General features: G+C 35.3%; 1 protein-coding gene across 1 annotated transcript in view; it reads left to right on the plus strand.

The window, feature by feature from the left end:
* Positions 1–18,978, plus strand: part of STXBP5L (syntaxin binding protein 5L) — a 347,821-nt gene that overhangs the window by 57,596 nt on the left and 271,247 nt on the right. Inside the window, exon 3 of the mRNA XM_088837386.1 lies at positions 9,700–9,797. Within this exon, the coding sequence (XP_088693512.1) occupies positions 9,700–9,797 (98 nt within the window). The remainder of the gene's footprint in view (positions 1–9,699; positions 9,798–18,978) is intronic.

Consider the following 18,978-nt stretch of genomic DNA (forward strand, 5'->3'; position numbering starts at 1 on the left):
TTCCCTGGTGAAGATTCTCAATTGATAAAGAATCTGCCTGCAGTGTAGGAGACCCAGGTTCGATCCCTGGGTGGGGAAGATCCCCTGGAGAAGGAAATGGCAACCCATTCCAGTATTCTTGCCTGGAAAATCCCACAGACAGAGGAGCCTGGCAGGCTACAGTCCATGGGGTTGCAAAGAGTCGGACATGACTTAGAAACTAAACCACCAAGCTTCATGAAGGCGAAACATTAAAGGCATTGTTCCTGCTCACAAAGGAGTTTAGAACTTACTTGGGAAGACCAAAGGGCAATAATCATTCTTCAGTAATTTTTGAATAAGTGCTAAACTGTGGTGTTGGCTTAGAATTTTAGCAAATATTTTTTGTAGAAGTGAGACCTTGACTTGGAATTTGAGAGATAAGTAGGTAAAATATTTTATTTCTGAAAAATACTAATTATTAAGACCACATTTATTACTATATATAAATAAATTTTCTAATTTTCCTATGTATAAGTATGTTTTCCTAAAAAAAACACCAACATTTTTGTAGATACTTTGGAAAGAGATACTTTAAGCATCTTAAATCACAGAGCAATAATGAAAAAGTTTTTGAAGTATATAAACAAGTAATTTCTTCTTGAATACTAAATCCTGGTGGGATTTTGTTGTCATAGCTACAGAAGAAACTAATAACATATTCTAGCAGTTGTGTTGTAACCTCTGTAGTATTAAATAAATATTGGTATATATGAATATAATTCTATTATTAATCACTAATTTCCAGTCTAGTGAAAAATGTTTTGTCTCCCTAACCAATTTATGTATTAGAAAATATTCAATGCTACTGAGTAAAACATTATATTGGTAATTGGTTATTTTTTAGTGGAGGGAGAAATTGCTGATTTTTGTCTGCATCTAAACAACTTACCAGATTCTTTTCTTCTAAGACAGTTTTAGTAGTTTATTTTTTTTTGCTTTTCTATATTTATATGTTTATTATTTCATTTCTTGCTTTACTAAATTAGCTTGAATCTATAAAACAAATCGGAAAAATAATAGAAAAAATGAACATGTGTTTCTTCTTCCTGACTTTAATAGGAATGGCTATACCTTTCTACTGTTCAGTGTTATATTTGTTGTGATTTTTGTTATTGTTAATGTTTATTATCTATAATTAGTTTTCCTGTAATCCTATTTTACATAAGATGTTTACTTGGATTGACTGATGAATTTTATCAGATGTCTTTCCAGAACCTATTGATATAACAGTAAAGTTTTATCTTTTGATAAAACTTGATTTAATGAACATCAATACATATCCTGATATTGAGTTTTGTTAATTTAAATGAGTTTAGGCACCCAAACTCCATCTAAATCCAACAAAGATATACTTAATTTTTTTTCTCTTCCATGCTTATGAAAGAAAAAATACTAATGATCTCCTTCTGGGTGTATAAAGAAAACTCACAAGTATCTATATATTTCTGAAAATGCTGTTTCAATTTAAATATTACTATCATGGGAACACATTATTAAATGAAACAACCAATCAGAATTATAAATGTTTAGAAACTAAAGATTGCATTCACAGGAAGTACAGACTAAAAAGTTACAGACTTCTTTTTAGAAATGGTAGTTGCGAATACATTTATATCATGAAGAATATTATATGCTTTTCTGTGTCTATATCTTGTCAAGTCTTATTTTGTAAGCAAAAGTGCCCCCAGTGTCAAGGCTGAGGCCTGGAGAACTTAAACTTTAAGTTCAGGGAAAGAAAAGAGTGAAATATGTTAGTAACAAATGAAATATGAGGTACATGTACATACTTAAATTTTCTGGAATACACGTTATTTAGTCATGGTTTATCATCTTTTAGTAAACATTCCTGGATTGGATTTACTAGTATCTTATTAGTATTTGTGCCTGTATTCGTAAGTACTTACTTTATAATGCTTAAAACAGTCTAAAATCACATATACTATAGTATGTGATGTGTTTCCTGTGAAATCATTGACAGATTTTTTTCATCACTTGTGACCTTTGTAGGAGTCCATCTCTCTTTCTGTTCCTGGAGATAGGCAGCAACTGATTTGCTTTTTAAGTCATTAGGGATTGTTTGAACATTATATATAAAAAATTCCTCCCTTTCTTTCTTTGGCTGTCTGTCTCTCTCTCCTTTCTCTCTCTGAATCCATATACCCAATGTGTTTAACACATTGAAAGATAATTTGGGCAACTGGGGCAAAGTTTAGGATTGAATTCATGGCAAGTGCATAAAAACTTAGAAAATGCAAATTAAAAAATGTAACATCAGGACATAAAACATTTGTGAGGCAAAATAAGAGAGCAGTATTAATAGAGTGTTAGCCCTGACTGCTATGATTTGTTGAGAAGATGGAGATGTGGCAAGGGTGCTTGTGTGTGATGAAGAGGTGGGAGAGAAGAAAGAATTTTTTTGAGAAGTCAGTTAATAGCAATATAAAAATGTCATTTTCAGACACATTAGGTTAATGCCAAAATAAATAGCAAAAAGATTAAAAAGTGGTTGCCTCTAAAAAGCAGGAAATGGGCAAAGGAAGGGGATAGATTATTTCTAATTTTCATGATATGTCCTATAGAATTATCTGACATTTTAAAATTATGTGCATGATTGAGTTTGATAAAAATAAAGCTAAAATGAAAAAAGAAGAAAGAATATACAGATTTAAGATTTTAATGTTAAAAATCACATTTCTATTTTATGTACTTCCAAATATCTTATAAAATGGGGGTATATTTGGGATTTATCTTTATTTTTTTGGTTATATACCCAGGAGGGAAATCCCTGGGTTAACGGGTAACTCTGTTTTACATTTTGAGGAAAAATGAGTTATTTGCCTTTTATTACTGAGTTGTAAGTGTTCCTTATTTTTTTCTGGATATAAATTCCTTATTAGTATGATTTACAAATATTTTCTCCCTTTATGTGGGTTTTTTTTTTACTTGATAGTTTCTTCTATAGCACAAAAGTTTTTAATTCTCACAAGGGTCAATTTATGTTTTTAATTTTATTGCTTTTGGTGTCATACTTAAGAAACCATTGCCTAATCCTAAGTCACTAAGATTTAAAAACATGTGCTTTCTTCTAAAATTTGTATAGTTTTGCCTCTTACATTTAGGTCTATGATCCATTTTGAGTTATTTGTACATATGAGTCCAACTTGATTATTTCACCTGTAGATATCCAGTTGTTGCAGTGTCATTTGTTGAAAGACTGTTCATTTCTCATTGAATTGTCTTAGCACCCTTGTCAGTAATCAATTAACGGAAAATGTGAACATGTATTTCTGGGATCTAAATGCTATTCCACTGATCTAAGTGTTTATCCTTATGCCAGTAACTCATTGTCTTGATTATTGTAGATTCGTATCAGTTTTAAAAATGGAAAATATGAGTGTTCCAACTTTGTTCATCTTTTTCAAGATCATTTTGATATTCTGGGTCTCTTGAGTACTCATATGAATCTTAGGGTCAACTTGTAAAATTTTTGCAAAAAAGAAACCAGATGTTTTTAGGGGTTTCATTGAATCTGAAGATCAGTCTGGGGAGTATTGTCACCTGAACAATCTTAAGTATTTTAATACATGTATATGAGAAGCTTTTCCTTTATTTAGATCTTTTTTAATTTTTTTCAACAGTGTTTTATAGTTTTTAGCATGTAAGCTTTATGCTTCTTTTGTTCATTTCTTTACTGAGTATTTTATTCCTTTGGTTGCTATTGTAAATGAAATTGTTCTTTTAAGTTTCTTTTTGGATAGGGTATCACTAGTATATATAGAAATATAATTTGTACATTAATTTTGCAATCTTGCCTAACTTCTTTTTAGTTCTAATAATTTTTTCAGTTATTTCTTGGGTTTATATGCACAAGGTGTGTCATTAGCACATAGTTTTAGTTATTTTTTACAAAGTCTGGATATCTTTTTTTTTTCCCCCTCACCTAATTGCCTGGAAAGGATGTAGAAGTTGCAAGAGCGGACACACTTGTTTCATTCCTGACCTTAGAGAGAAACCATTCATTCTTTCACTGATTAGTATGATGTTAGCTGAGGGTTTATTGTACATTCCATTTATCAGATTGAAAAAGTTCTCTACAGTTCATTTGTTGAATGTTTTTTAATATGAGTGGGTGTTGGATTTTTTGAAATAATTTTTCTCCATCTATTGAGGTGACCATGTGATTTTTGTACTATGTTCTATTGAGATAGTTCAGTTACTCAGTTGTGTCTGACTCTTTGTGACCACATGGACTACAGCATCCCTGTCCTTCATCATCTTCCAGAGTTTTCTCAAACTCATGTCCATTGAGTCAGTGATGCCATCCAACCATCTCATGCTCTGCTGACCCCTTCTCCTCCTGCCTTCAAACTTTCCCAGCTTCAGGGTCTTTTCCAGTGAGTCGGCTCTTCGTATCAGGTGGCCAAAGTATGGGAGCTTCAGGTTCAACCTTTCCAGTGAATATTCAGTGTTAATTTCATTTAGGATGGACTGGTTTGATCTCCTTGCAGTCCAAGGGACTCTTAAGAGTCTTCACCAATACCACTGTTCAAAAGCATCAATTCTTCGGCTTTCAGCCTTTTTTATTGTCCAGTTCTCACAGCTGTTAAGATAGTATATTGAGATAGTATGTTACATTAAATATTTGTTTGATGTTAAACCAACTCTGCATTCCTGGGATAAAGTCTATGAAGTCATATTGTATTCCTTTTCATATGTTGCTGGAATTGGTTTTGTTGTTGTTGTTCAGTTGCTAAGTTGTGTCCAACTCTTTGCAACCCTGTGGACTGCAGAATGCCAGGCTTCCCTGTTTTCACCAACTCCTAGAGTCTGCTCAAACTCATGTTCATTGAGTTGATGATACCATGCACCCATCTCATCCTCTGTCAGCCTCTTCTCTTCCTGCCTTCAATCTTTCCCAGCATTCAGGTCTTTTCCAGTGTGTTGGCTCTTCACATCAGGTGGCCAAAATATTGGAGCTTCAGTGTCAGTCCTTCCAATGAATATTCAGGGTTGATTTTCTTTAGGATTGACTGGTTTGATCTTCTTGCAGTCCAAGGGACTCTCAAGAGTCTTCTCCAGCACCACAGTTTGAAAGCATCAATTCTTTGGCACTCAGCCTTCTTTATGGTTCAACTCTCACATCCATACACGACTACTGGAAAAATCATAGCTTTGAATATATGGACCTTTGTTGGCAAAGTGATGCTTCTGTTTTTTCAATACGCTTCTAGGTTTGTCATGGCTTTTCTTCCAAGGAGCAAGTGTCTTTTAATTTTGTGGCTACAGTCACTGTCCACAGTGATTTTGGACCCCAAGAACATAAATGTCACTGTTTCCACCTTTTCCCCATCTATTTGCCATGAAATAGAAAATGATCGTTTTCTGAATGTTGAGTTTTAAGCCAGTTTTTTCACTCTGTTCTTTCAGCTTTATCAAGAGGCTCTTTAATTCCCCATCCCTTTCTCCATTAGGGTGGTGTTATCTGCATATCTGAAATTGTTGATATTTCTCCCATCAATCTAATTGATGTGCATCATCTTGCTGGGCGTTTCGCATGATGTACTCTGCATATAAGTTAAATAAGCAGGGTGACAATATACAGCCTTGGCATACTCCTTTCCCAATTTGGAACCAGTCTGTTTTTCCATGCCCAGTTCTGACTGTTGCTTCTTTATCTGCATACAGGTTTGGCGGTCTGGTGTTCCCATCTCTTGAAGAATTTTCCACAGTTTGTTGTGATGCAGATTTTCTGAAATTTCCTTGCTTTTTCAATGATCCAACAGATGTTGGCAATTTGATCTCTGATTACTGGAAGTTCTCAGTTCACATACTTTTGAAGCCTAGCTTGAAGGATTTTGAGCATTATCTTGACAGTATGTAAAATGAGCGCAACTGTGTAGTAGTTTGAACATTCTTTGGCATTGCCCTTCTTTGGGATTGTAATGAAAACTGACCAGTTCAACACTGCTGAGTTTTTCAAATTTGCTGGCGTATTGAGTGCAGCACTTTAACAACATCCTTTTTTGGGATTTGAAAGCGCTCAGCTGGGATTCCATCACTTTGACTAGCTTTGTTCGTAGTAATGTTTTGTAAGGCCCACTTGACTTCAAACTCCAGGATGTCTGGCTCTAGGTGAGTGATCACACCATTGTTATCTCGGTCAGTAAGACCTTTTTTGAATAGTTCTTCTGTGTATTCTTGCCACCTCTTCTTAATATCTTCTGCTTCTGTTAGATTCATATCATTTCTGTCCTTTATTGTTTGTGCCCATCTTCACATGGAATGTTCACTTGGTATCTCTAATTTTCTTGAAGAGATCGCTAGTCTTTCCCATGCTAATGTTTTCCTCTACCTCTTTCCATTATTCACTTAAGAAGGCTTTCTGCTCTCTCTTGCTTTTCTTTGGAACTCTGTATTCAGATGTGTATATATATCCTTTTCTCCTTTGCCTTTCATTTCTCTTGTTTTTTCAGTGTTTGTAAGACTTCCTCAGACAGCCGTTTCGCCTTGTTGAATTTCTTTTTTTTGAGTTTGGTTTTAGTCACTGCATCCTGTACAGTGTTATAAACCTCTGTCCGTAGTTTTTAAGGCACTCTGTCTACTATATCTAACCTCTTGAATCTATTTGTTACTTCCAATGTATAATCATAAGGGATTTGATTTAAGTCGTACCTGAATGATCTAGTGGTTTTCCCTACTTTCTTCAATTTAAGGATGAATCTGGCAATAAGGAGCTCATGATCTGAGCCACAGTCAGCTCCTGGTCTTGTTTTTGCTGACTGTGTAGAGCTTCTCCATCTTTGCCTGCAAAAATAGAATCAATCTTATTTTGGTGTTGACCATCTGGTGAAATCCGTGTAGTGTCGTCTCTTGTGCTGTTGAAAGAAGGTGTTTGCTATGACCAGTGTGTTCTCTTGGCAAAATTCTGTTAGGCTTTACCCTGCTTCATTTTGTACTCCAAAGCCAAACTTGCCTGTTACTCCAGGTGTCTCTTGACTTTTACTTTTGCATCCAGTCCCCTATAATGAAAAGGACATCTTTTTTTGGTGTTTGTTCTAGAAGGTCTTCATAGAACTGTTCTACTTCTTGTTTTCGGGCATTAGTGCTTGGGGGCATAGGCTTGGATTACTGTGATGATGAATGGTTTGCCTTGAAAATGAACCCAGGTCATTTTGTCATTTTTGAGATTGCACTCAGGTACTGAATTTTGGACTCTTGTTGACTATGGGGGCTACTCCATTTCTTCTAAGGGATTCTTGCCCACAGTAGTAGATATAATGGTCATCTGAATTGAATTCACCCATACCCATCCATTTTAGTTCAGTAATCCCTTAAAATGTTGATGTTCACTCTTGCAATCTCCTGTTTGACCACTTCCAATTTACCTTGATTCATGGATCTAACATTCCAGATTCCTATACAATATTGTTTTTTACAGCATTGGAGTTTACTTTCACCACCAAACACATCCACAACTGGATGGTGTTTTTGTTTTGACTCAGTCTCTTCATCCCTTCTGGAGCTATTTCTCTGCTGTTTTCCAGTAGCATATTGGACACCTACTGACCTGGGGGCTTCATCTTTCAGTGTCAAATCTTTTTGGCTTTTCATACTATTCATGGGGTTCTCATGGCAAGAATGCTGAATTTTTTTTCCATTTCCCTCTCTAGTGGACCACGTTTTGTCAGAACTCTCCATCATGACCCATCTATCTTGAGTTGACCCTACATGGCATGGCTCATAGCTTCATTGAGTTATGCGAGACTGATCCTTGTCATCATTTTTCTTAGTTTTCTGTGATTGTGGTTTTCATTCTGTCTGCCCTATGATGGATGAGGATAAGAAGCTTGTGTAAGCTTTCTGATGGGAGAGACTGTCTATCAGGAAAAGTTGGTCTTGCTCTGGTGGGCAGGGCCATGCTCAGTGAATCTTCCACTTTTCTGCTGATGAGTGGCTTGCTAATATTTTGGGGAGGGATTTTTATATCCATATTAATTAATAATTAGTGGTCTTTAGTTTTCTTTTCTTGTGATGACTTAGTTTCCAGAATCAGGGTAATATTGGCCCATAAAATGAGTTGGGAAGTGTTCCCACCTCTTCTGTTTTGTTTTGGCTTTTTTTTGAGAGAAACTGTATTCTGATTATTGTTATCCACATTGATCTGCATGAGAATTATGAGTATCTTCCTCTTGACAATTTTGTTTATAAGTCAAAACAAGGACAATTGAGAATGAAGAGGGAAATACCCCAGTTAAGGATCATGAATAGAAAGTGGGTTTTATTGCTAAGTATATTTTTTGTCAATTTAGTTGAGAATTCTTTGGAGATTGTAAAACAATAGTTCATTGGTTAAAGACATTGTGGTATAGTCATACTATAATGAGCTCTACAATCTTTAAATAGGTTGAAGTATATCTAAATGTATTTTTTTGTGGAAATATTTCCATAATATGCTATTAAGTAAGAAAAATACAGATTTGGTTATATATTAGTTAATATGCTTTTGCATATATGTTTTTATATACTTTAAAGGAAAATGAGGAATTTATGCAATGAACTCTACTTTGTTTTATCTGGGGAATGAATTTTAGATTAAACTATATGCTATGTTTAATCTTTTCATCTTTGAATATTTACAAAAGCAATATATTATAAAAGTATTTCCATTAAAAGTAGTTTTTGGAGTGCTAAATATTTGACTGAGCAAGATATAAAATCTCTTTTTTCCTGACCTATGTGTGGGTCCTCTATTTCTTTAAAGGTTCTAGCATATTTCATTTTGAAATTGATTCATCTAATATTGCATATTCCTTTTTTACATGTTAGTCTTATCTCTTTTGTGTTATTATGAGCTCTTTATATTTTTCTTTTCTTTCATTCCCATTGTGATATTATGAAACCTTTCAAACATACAGTGGAGTGGAAAGAATTATACTGGAACACTCATATTATTTATATATTAAAGCACAAATATCATTATGCCATTTTATGAGCTTTGACTAAAGTATACACATGTATAATTCAAACCTTATCAGAATATAGAATATTACCTTCACTTAGTAAAGTTCCTTTATGCCCTTTCTAGTCAGTTCTCCTCAAGTCAACCACTTGTCAAACCAAGTGATCAAAGTCAAAACCAGTTCTGATTTTTTTTCTCCATAGGTTAGTTTTGCTTGTTTGTATTATATTTGTAATCATACTATACATACTCTTTAGTGTATTGCTTCCTTTACTTAGCATAATGTTCTTGAGAATCATCTGTGTTTTTGTTTCTGTCATTAGTTTTTATTATTTAATTGTTGAGTTATTCTATTGTATGCATATACCACAGTTTTGATGTTTGATTCTCTTGTTTGTCATTTGAGTTTTTTCTAGGTTGTTAAAGCTGTTAGGGGTGTACTTATACAAATTAATATGTGGACATATGCTCATCATTTTCTTGGTTACATACATAGGAGTGTACTTTCAAGGTCATAGGACAGGTATATGTTTAGTTTTTAAAGAACTACATGTTTTTCCAGAGTGTTGGTGATTTAACACTCCTGCCAACAACACTTGGTGGTCTTTTTTATAAAATTAAATGATTATTTTAGTCATTGTGCTGGTTGGATAGTGGCATCTTGTTGTGACTTAAATTTTTATTCCCCTGATGACTATTTTCAGTATTTTCTCTTTCAGACAGTTCGGCATGGTTTTCCTTATCAGCCCACCACATTAGCCTTTGATCCAGTTCAGAAAATCTTGGCTATTGGGACGAGAACTGGTGCTATACGAATGTATCCTTAATTTTTGGTTCATTATTTACTATATTAATACCAATTACATTTCCTTAAATATTCAGGTAAGTGAAATATTTATGACCAAACAAATTTTATTGTTTCTTTAGACATGAGTAACCCACATCATCAAATTAATTGGTATCTTTTTAATGTTTGTGAGATAAGTATTGATGTCCCTTTTAAAATCCTTGATTGGTGATTTGTGTTTTCAGTTTTTTTCCTGGTTAGTCTATCTAGAAGCTTATTAACTGTACTGATTTTCATAAGAAGCAATTTTTGGTTTCATTGTTTTTCTGTATTGTTTTCCTATATTTTATTTTATTGATTCCTGATTTGGTCTTTTTTATTTCCTTTCTATTGATTAATCTTGGGTTTCATTTTATCTTCTTTTTCTGGTGTTCGAAGGTGAAAACTGAGGTCATGGATTTAAGAAATTTGTTCTTTTCTAATATTTTTTATGCCTGTAGAGTTGTAAATATCATCCCAGATTTTGTTTTAGTGTCATCCCAGTTTTGTAAATAAACTTTTAAGATAATTATAGACTTGTGTAGTTTTTAAGAAGTAATATGGAAAAATCCCATGTACTTTTTATCCAGTTTCCCCCAATAGAAATATCTTAAACTATTAGTATACTGCTACAACCAGGAAATTGATATACTCAAGGTAAAGAGCATTTCTGTCAGTGCAGAGATTTCTCATGTTGCCCTTTTAGAGCCGCATCCTTACCCTCCAGTTCCCTCAGCCTCATCCTTGACTCCTGACAATCACTTGTTTGTTCTTTGTTTCAATAATTTTGTCACTTTAAAAATGTTGTATAAATGGAATCATACCATATGTAACCTTTTGAGGTTTGCTTTTTTCACTCAGCATTATTCTCTGAAGACTCATTGAAGTTGTATATATTAATAGTTGAATTTTTTTATTGTTGAGTAATGTTCCATGGTAGGGATATACCACAGCTTATTTAACCTTTCACTTGCTGAAGGATATCTGGATTTTCAGTTTCTGGTTATGATTAAAGCAGCTATGAACATTTGTGTCCATATTTTTGTGTGAACATAAATTTTCATTTCTCTTGTATAAATGTCCGGGAGAGCAGCTGCAGGGGTTGTGCAATAGTTGCATGTTTAGTTTTATGAGAAAATCCCAAACTGTTTTCCAGAGTGGTCATAACATTTTTATTCCCACCAGTAGTGTATGAGTGATGCTGGATCTCTATATCATTACCAGCATTTAGTGTTACTGTCCATTCTGATCATTTTCTGGTGATGTCTCATTATGTATTCTTATATATTTTAGATACTAATCTTTTGTCAGATATATGGTTTGCAGTTATTTTCTTCAGTCTTTTTCTTTTGTTTGCTGTTTTATTTTTAAACATTTTTTAAAATTTAAGTAGTTAATTTGTAATGTATTAGTTTCTAATGTACAGTAAAATGATTCATATATATATCTTTTCTATTCTTATCCATTATAGTTTATTACAAGATATTGTATATAGTTTCCTATGCTGTACAGTAGGACCCTGTTGTTTATCTGATTTTATATACTAGTTTGTATCTGCTAATCAGAAACTCCTAATTTATTTTTCTCCCTTCTATCCCCTTTAGTAACCAAGTTTCGTTTCTATGACTATCAGCCTATTTCTGTTTTGTAAGTAAGTTCATTTGTATCATATTTTAGATTCCACATATAAATGGTATAATGTGATATTTATCTTCTTCCAGTCTTCAACTTATCTTTTCACCCACTTAATCGGACTTTTAGAGTCAAGTTTATTAGTTTTTCTTCTATAGATTGTGCTTCTTTGATATCACCTTTTAGAACTCTTTGTCTCACTTTGTATCTCTTATTTTCTTTTTTTTCTAAATTATAGTTATGCATTTTATATTTAAATACAGGTTCTTTTTTGAGTGAACTTTCTATTTGTATTGTCTTGTTTGCTTTTCATAGTAGGGTAATACTGGATTCATAAAATGAACTGAGAAATGTTCTTTCTGCATCTGTTTTCTGGAATGTTTTGTATAAAATTGGTGTTAATTCTTTAAATGTTTGTAAGTATTTTCTAATGAGAGTACCTGGAACTGGAGACTATGAGATTTTATATTACAGATTCACTTTTTAAAATTAGTTATAGGACTACTTTAGCTTTCTATTTTATCTGGATAGTTTGTAGTCTGTCTTACTGCTGCTAAGTCACTTCAGTCGTGTCTGACTCTGTGCGACCCCATAGACGGCAGCCCACCAGGCTCCTCCATCCCTGGGGTTCTCCAGGCAAGAATACTGGAGTGGGTTGCCATTTCCTTCTCCAATGCATGCATGCATGCTAAGTTGCTTCAGTTCATGTCTGACTCTGCAACCCCATGGACAACAGCTCACCAGGCTCCTCTGTCCACGGAATTCTCTAGGCAAGAATACTGGAGTCGGTTGCCATTTCCTTCTCCACAGTGTGTCTTACTAGTGGTTTGTAAATTTTTATTGATTTTATTTTTGAGGAACTAGCTTTTGTTTAATTGCTTTTGTTTTATTCTTTCCATTTTATCCTGAATTATCTTTAGTTTTTCTTTGAGCTTATTTTGCTCTTTTTTTCTAGTTTTTTGAAGTGGGAACGTGTTATTGATTTGAGAATTTTCATTCTCTTTTCTAAGGTATACATTTAGTGTTATTAATTTTCCTCTCAGCACAGTCTTAACTGATTCCACAAGTTTTGATATGTGTGTTTAAATTTTCATTCATTCATATGTAGTTTTAAAAATTGTCTTTGAGACTTCTTTGAATCATCAATTACTTAGAAGTATTTTAATTAAATGGCAAGTGTTTAGAAATAAAAAACCAGAAAATTTCCAGTTTTGACTCCATTATGTTAAGAAAATACACACTTTTTAAAAATTTGTTGAGATTTGTTCTGTGGCCTAGGATATGATCTGTCTTGGTAGATACACTGTAGACTATGGAAGAACATGTACATTCTTTTCTTTCTGAGTGGAATGTTTTATATTTGTCAACTAGATACTGGTTGATTGTGTTGTTGAGTTCTATATCCTTGCTAAATTTTGTCTGATAATTCTTGTCAAATCCCTAGAGTAGAGTGAATTAGGAACTCCAACTCTAATTATGGATATACTTATCTCTTTCTAGCTTCATTAGTTTTGACTTTCTGTATTTTTAGGGTCTATGTCAGTCTTCATTCCAATCCCAAAGAAAGGGAATGCCAAAGAATGCTCAAACTACCTCACAGTTGCACTCATCTCACACACTAGTAAAGTCATGCTCAAAATTCTCCAAGCTAGGCTTCAGCAATATGTGAATCGTGAACTTCCAGATGTTCAAGCAGGTTTTAGAAAAGACAAAGACACCAGAGATCAAATTGCCAACATCTGCTGGATCACAGAGAAAGCAAGAGAGTTCCAGAAGAGCATCTATTTCTCCTTAATTGACTATGCCAAAGCCTTTGACTGTGTGGATCACAATAAACTGTGGAAAATTCTGAAAGAGATGGAAATACCAGACCACCTGACCTGCCTCTTGAGAAACCTGTATGCAGGTCAGGAAGCAGCATTTGGAACTGGACATGGAACAACAGACTGGTTCCAAATAGGAAAAGGAGTACGTCAAGGTTGTATATTGTCACCCTGCTTATTTAACTTATATGCAGAGTACATCATGAGGAACGCTGGGCTGGAAGAAGCACAAGTGGAATCAAGATTGCCGGGAGAAATATCAATAACCTCAGATATGCAGATGAAACCACCCTTATGGCAGAAAGTGAAGAGGAACTCAAAGGCCTCTTGATGAAAGTGAAAGAGGAGAGTGAAAAGGTTGACTTGAAGCTCAACATTCAGAAAACAAAGATCATGGCATCTGGTCCCATCACTTCATGGGAAGTAGATGGGGAAACAGTGGAAACAGTGTCAGACTTTACTTTTTTGGGCTCCAAAATCACTGCAGATGCTGATTGCAGCCATGAAATTAAAAGACGCTTACACCTTGGAAAGAAAGTTATGGTCAGCCTAGATAGCATATTAAAAAGCAGAGACATTACTTTGCCAACCAAGGTCTGTCTAGTCAAGGCTATGGTTTTTCCTGTGGTCATGTATGGATGTGAGAGTTGGACTGTGAAGAAAGCTGATCACCGAAGAATTGATGCTTTTGAACTGTGGTGTTGGAGAAGACTCTTGAGAGTCCCTTGGACTGCAAGGAGATCCAACCAGTCCATTGTAAAGGAGATCAATCCTGGGTGTTCATTGGAAGGACTGATGCTAAAGCTGAAACTGCAATACTTTGGCCACCTCATGCGACGAGTTGACTCACTGGAAAAGACTCTGATGCTAGGAGGGATTGGGGGCGGGAGGAGAAGGGGACGACAGAGAATGAGATGGCTGGATGGCATCACTGACTCTGTGGACATGAGTTTAAGTGAACTCCGGGAGTTGGTGATGGACAGGGAGGCCTGGTGTGCTGTGATTCATGGGGTCGCGGAGAGTCAGACACGACTGAGCGACTGAACTGAACTGAACTGAATATTAACTATAATCACCATGCTGTGCATTACATCCTCAGATCTTATTTTATAATGAAAATTTGACCTCTTGAGCGCCTTCTTTGATACTGCCCACCCCACACCTCCTACCACCAATCTGTTTCCTGTTTCTATGTGTTCAGTATTTTTGTTTGTTTGTTTTTTAGATTTCTGTTTTTTTAGTGCGAGTGTATAGTATTTGTTTTTCTCTGACTTGTTTCAGTCAGCATAATGCCTTCGATGTCCATCCATGTTGTCACAAATGGCTAGATTTCATTCTTTTAATGTGACTGAGTAACATTCTGTTCTTTATGTATTCATATTTTCTTTATCCATTCATCCATCAGTGGACAATTAGGTTGTTTCCATGTCTGCTACTGCTACTGCTGCTGAGTCACTTCAGTCGTGTCCGACTCTGTGTGACCCCACAGACAGAAGCCCACCAGGCTCCCCCTTCCCTGGGATTCTCCAGGCAAGAAAACTGGAGTGGGTTGCCATTTCCTTCTCCATGTTTCCATGTCTAGGCTATTGTAAATAATTCTGGAATAAATACAAAGGTACAGATATCTTTTTGAGTTAGATAAATACTCAGAAGTAGAATTGTTGGATTGGGTGGTAGTTGTATTTTATTTTATTATCTTTTAAAAATATTTAAAATTTTGTGTTGCAGTATAGTTGATTAATGATGATGTTTTAGTTTCAAGTGTACAGCAAAGTGATTCAGTTATACACATATACGTATCTGTTCTTTTTCAAGTTCTTTTCCTATTTAGGTTATTGAAGCACACCGAGCTGAATTCTCTGTGTTATACAGTAGGTCCTTATTGGTTAGCTGTTTTAAATATAGTAGTGTGTACATGCCAATCCCAAACCTCATTATGTTTTTCATAGTGTTTGCACAATTTATAATCTGACAGTGCACAAGGGTTCCATTTTCTCTATATCCTTGCCAACAGCTGTTATTCCTTGTCTTTCAGATAATAGCCATTTTAACAGGATAATATCCCATTGCTGTTTTCATTTGCATTTCCCTGATAATTAGTGATGTTGAATACCTTTTCAATACCTCTTAGCTGTCTGTATGACTTTTTTGCACAAGTATCCGTTCAGATCCTTTGTCAGTTTTTAATTGAACTGTTTGTTTTGCTGTTGAATCATATGAGTTCTTTATATATTTTGAATATTAATCCCTTATCAGACGTGATTTGCAAATATTTTCTTCCATAGGATAGGTTGCTTTTTTATTCTGTTAACAGTTTCCTTTGCTGTACAGGAGCTTTTTAGTTTGATGTAGCCACACTTTGTTTTATATTTTGTTGTTATGTTTTGCTTTTTGTGTCAAGTTTGAAGAATCATTGCCAAGAATGGTTTCCAGGAGTATATTGCTTATATCTTCTTCTAGGAGTTTTATGGTTTCATGTCCTTTGTCCAAGTTCTTAATCCATTTTGAGTTAATTTTTGTATATAATGTAAGATGGTGGTTCAACTTAATTCTTTTGCATACGGCTGTCCAGAAAACTCCAGTGATGCAGTTTTTCCTGCATCATTTATTGAAGAGATGTCCTTCCTCTGTTGAATATTATTGGCTTCCTTGTAAAATACTTGTTGACCAATTATGCACTGGTTTATTTTTGGGATCTTGATTCTATTACATTGGTTTATGTCTCGGCTTTTATGCCAGTATCATATTGTTTTGATTATTTATAGCTTTGTAATATAGTTTAAAATGAAGGAGTGTGATAAGTATAGCTTTGGTCTTCTTTCTCAAGATTGTTTTTGCTATTTGAGGTCTTTTGTAGTTGTGTACAAATTTTAGGATTATTTGTTCTAGTTCTGTGAAAAGTGCATGGGTGTTTTTCTAGGAATTCCACTGAATCTTTAGATTGCTTTGGATAGTATGGAAATTTTTAACAGTATTAATCCTTCCATGCATGAGCATAGTATATTTACCCTATTATTTATGTTTTCAGTTTCTTTCATCAGTGTCTTATAGTTTCCAGTATATACGTCTTTCACTTCCTTAGGTAAATTTGTTCCTAGGTCTTTCATTCTTTTTGTTGTTGTTGTTCTGTCACTCAACAGTCATATCCAACTCTTTGTGACCACAGGGACTGCAGCTCGCTAGGCTTCCCTGTCCTTCACCATCTCCCAGAGCTTGCTTAAACTCATGTCCACTGAGTTGGTGATGCCATCCAACCATCTCGTAGTCTGCTGTCTCCTTCTCCTGCCTTCAATCTTTCCCAGCATCAGGGTCTTTTGAAATGAGTCAGCTCTTTGCCTTATGTACCAAAGTATTGGTGCTTTAGCATCAGTCTTTCCAATGAACAGTCAGGATTGATTTCCTGTTGGATTGACTGGTTAATCTCCTTGCAGTCCAAGGGACTCTCAAGAGTCTTCTCCAACACCACAGTTCAAAAACATCAATTCTTTGGTGCTCAGCCTTTATGCTCCAATTCTCACATCTATACATGACTACTGGAAAAACCATAGCTTTGACTAGATGGACCTTTGTTGGAAAAATAATGTCTCTGTTTTTTAATATGCTGTCTAGGTTGGTCATAGCATTTCCTCCAAAGAGCAAGCATCTTTTAATTTCATGGCTGCACTCACCATCTGCAGTGATTTTGGAGCCTGAGAAAATAAAGTCTCTCACTGTTTCTATTGTTTCCCCATCTATTTGCCATAAGGCAATGGGACCGAATGCCATGAACTTGGTTTTTTGAATGTTGTTTTAAGCCAACTTTTTCACTCTACTCTTTTACTTTCATCAAGATGATCTTTAGTTCCTCTTTGCTTTCTGCCATAAGGGTGGTGCTATCTACATACCTGAGGTTATTGATATTTCTCCCGGCAATCTTGATTCCAGCTTGTGCATCATCTAGTGGGGCATTTTGCATGATGTACTCTGCATGTAAGTTAAATAAGCAGGGTGATGGTATACAGCCTTGACGTGCTCCTTTCCCAATTTGGAACCAGTCCATTGTTCCATGTCCAGTTCTAACTATTACCTCTTGTCCTGCATACAGGTTTCTCAGGAGTCTGATCAGGTGGTCTGGCATTCCTACCTCTTCAAGAATTTTCCACAGTTTGTTGTGATCCACACAGTCAAATGTTTTAGCTCAGTCAATGAAGCCGAAGTAGATTTTTTCTGGAACTCTCTTGCTTTTTCTGTGATCCGATGGATGTTGGCAATTTGATCTCTGGTTCCTCTGCCTTTTCTAAATCCACCTTGAACATCTGGCTGTTCTCGGTTCATGTACTGTCGAGACCTCAGTTGGAGAATTTTGAGCATTACTTTGCTAGCTTGTGAAATGAGTGCAATTGTTCGGTAGTTTGAAAATTCTTTGCAACTGTCTTTCTTTGGGATTGGAATGAAAACTGGACTTTTTCAGTCCTGTGGCAATGCTGAGTTTTCCAAATATGCTGGCATATTGAGTGCAGCACTTTCACAGCAGTATCTTGTAGGATTTTAAGTAGCTCTGCTGAAATTCCATCACCTCCACTAGCTTTGATCTTAGTGATGCTTGCTAAGGCCCACTCGACTTTGCACTCCGGGAGTCTGGCTCTAGGTGAGTGATTCCACAATTGTGGTTATCCGGATTATTAAGATCTTTCTTGTACAGTTCTTCTGTGTATTCTTGCCACCTCTTCTTAATATCTTCTGCTTCTGTTAGGTCCATATCATTTCTGTCCTATATTGTGCCCATCTTTGCATGAAATGTTCCTTGGTGTCTCTAATTTTCCTGAAGTGATCTGTAATCTTTCCCATTCTATTATTTTCCTCTACTTCTTTGCATTGTCCACTTAGGAAGGCTTTCTTATGTCTCCTTGCTATTCTTTGGAACTCTGCATTCAAATGGGTATATCTTTCCTTTTCTCCTTTGCCTTTAGCTTTTCTTCTTTTCTCAACTGTTTGTAAGGCCTCTTCAGGCAACCATTTTGCATTTCTTTTCTTCAGGATGGTTTTGTTCACCTCCTCCTATACAATGTTCTGAACCTTCATCCATAGTTCTTCAGGCTCTCTGTCTATCACATCTGATCCCTTGAATCTATTTGTCACTTTCTCTGTATCATCATAGGAATTTAAGTCATACCTGAATGGCCTAGTGATTTTTCTTACGTTCTTCAATTTAAGTCTTAATTTTGCAATGAGGAGTTCATGATCTGAGCCACAGTCAGCTCCTGGTCTTGTTTTTGCTGACTCTGTAGAGCTTCTTCATCTTCAGTTGCAAAGAATATAATCAATCTGACTTTGGTATTGCCCATCTAGTGCTGTCCTTGTGTGGAGTTGTCTTGTGTTGTTGGAAGAGGATGTTTGCTATGACCAGTGTGTTCTCTTCAGAACATTCTTTTAGCCTTTGCCCTGCTTCAGTTTGTACTCCAAGGCCAAACTTGCCTATTACTCCAGGTATCTCTTGACTTTTGCATTCCATACCCTGTGATGAAAAGGATATGTATTTTGGTGTTAGTTCTAAAAATCTTGTAGGTCTTTAGAGAACTGTTCCACTTCAGCTTCTTTGACATTAGTGGTTGGGGCATAGACTTAGATTACTGTGATACTAAATAGTTTGCCTTGGAAACAAACAGAGATGATTCTGTTGTTTTTGAAATTGCACCCAAGTACTGCATTTTGGACTCTTATAGACTATGAGGACTACT

Source organism: Moschus berezovskii, chromosome 1 (assembly GCF_049115385.1).
Source record: "Moschus berezovskii isolate FMDL1 chromosome 1, NW_MosBer_1.0, whole genome shotgun sequence".
In the NCBI taxonomy this organism is placed as follows: Eukaryota; Metazoa; Chordata; class Mammalia; order Artiodactyla; family Moschidae; genus Moschus; species Moschus berezovskii.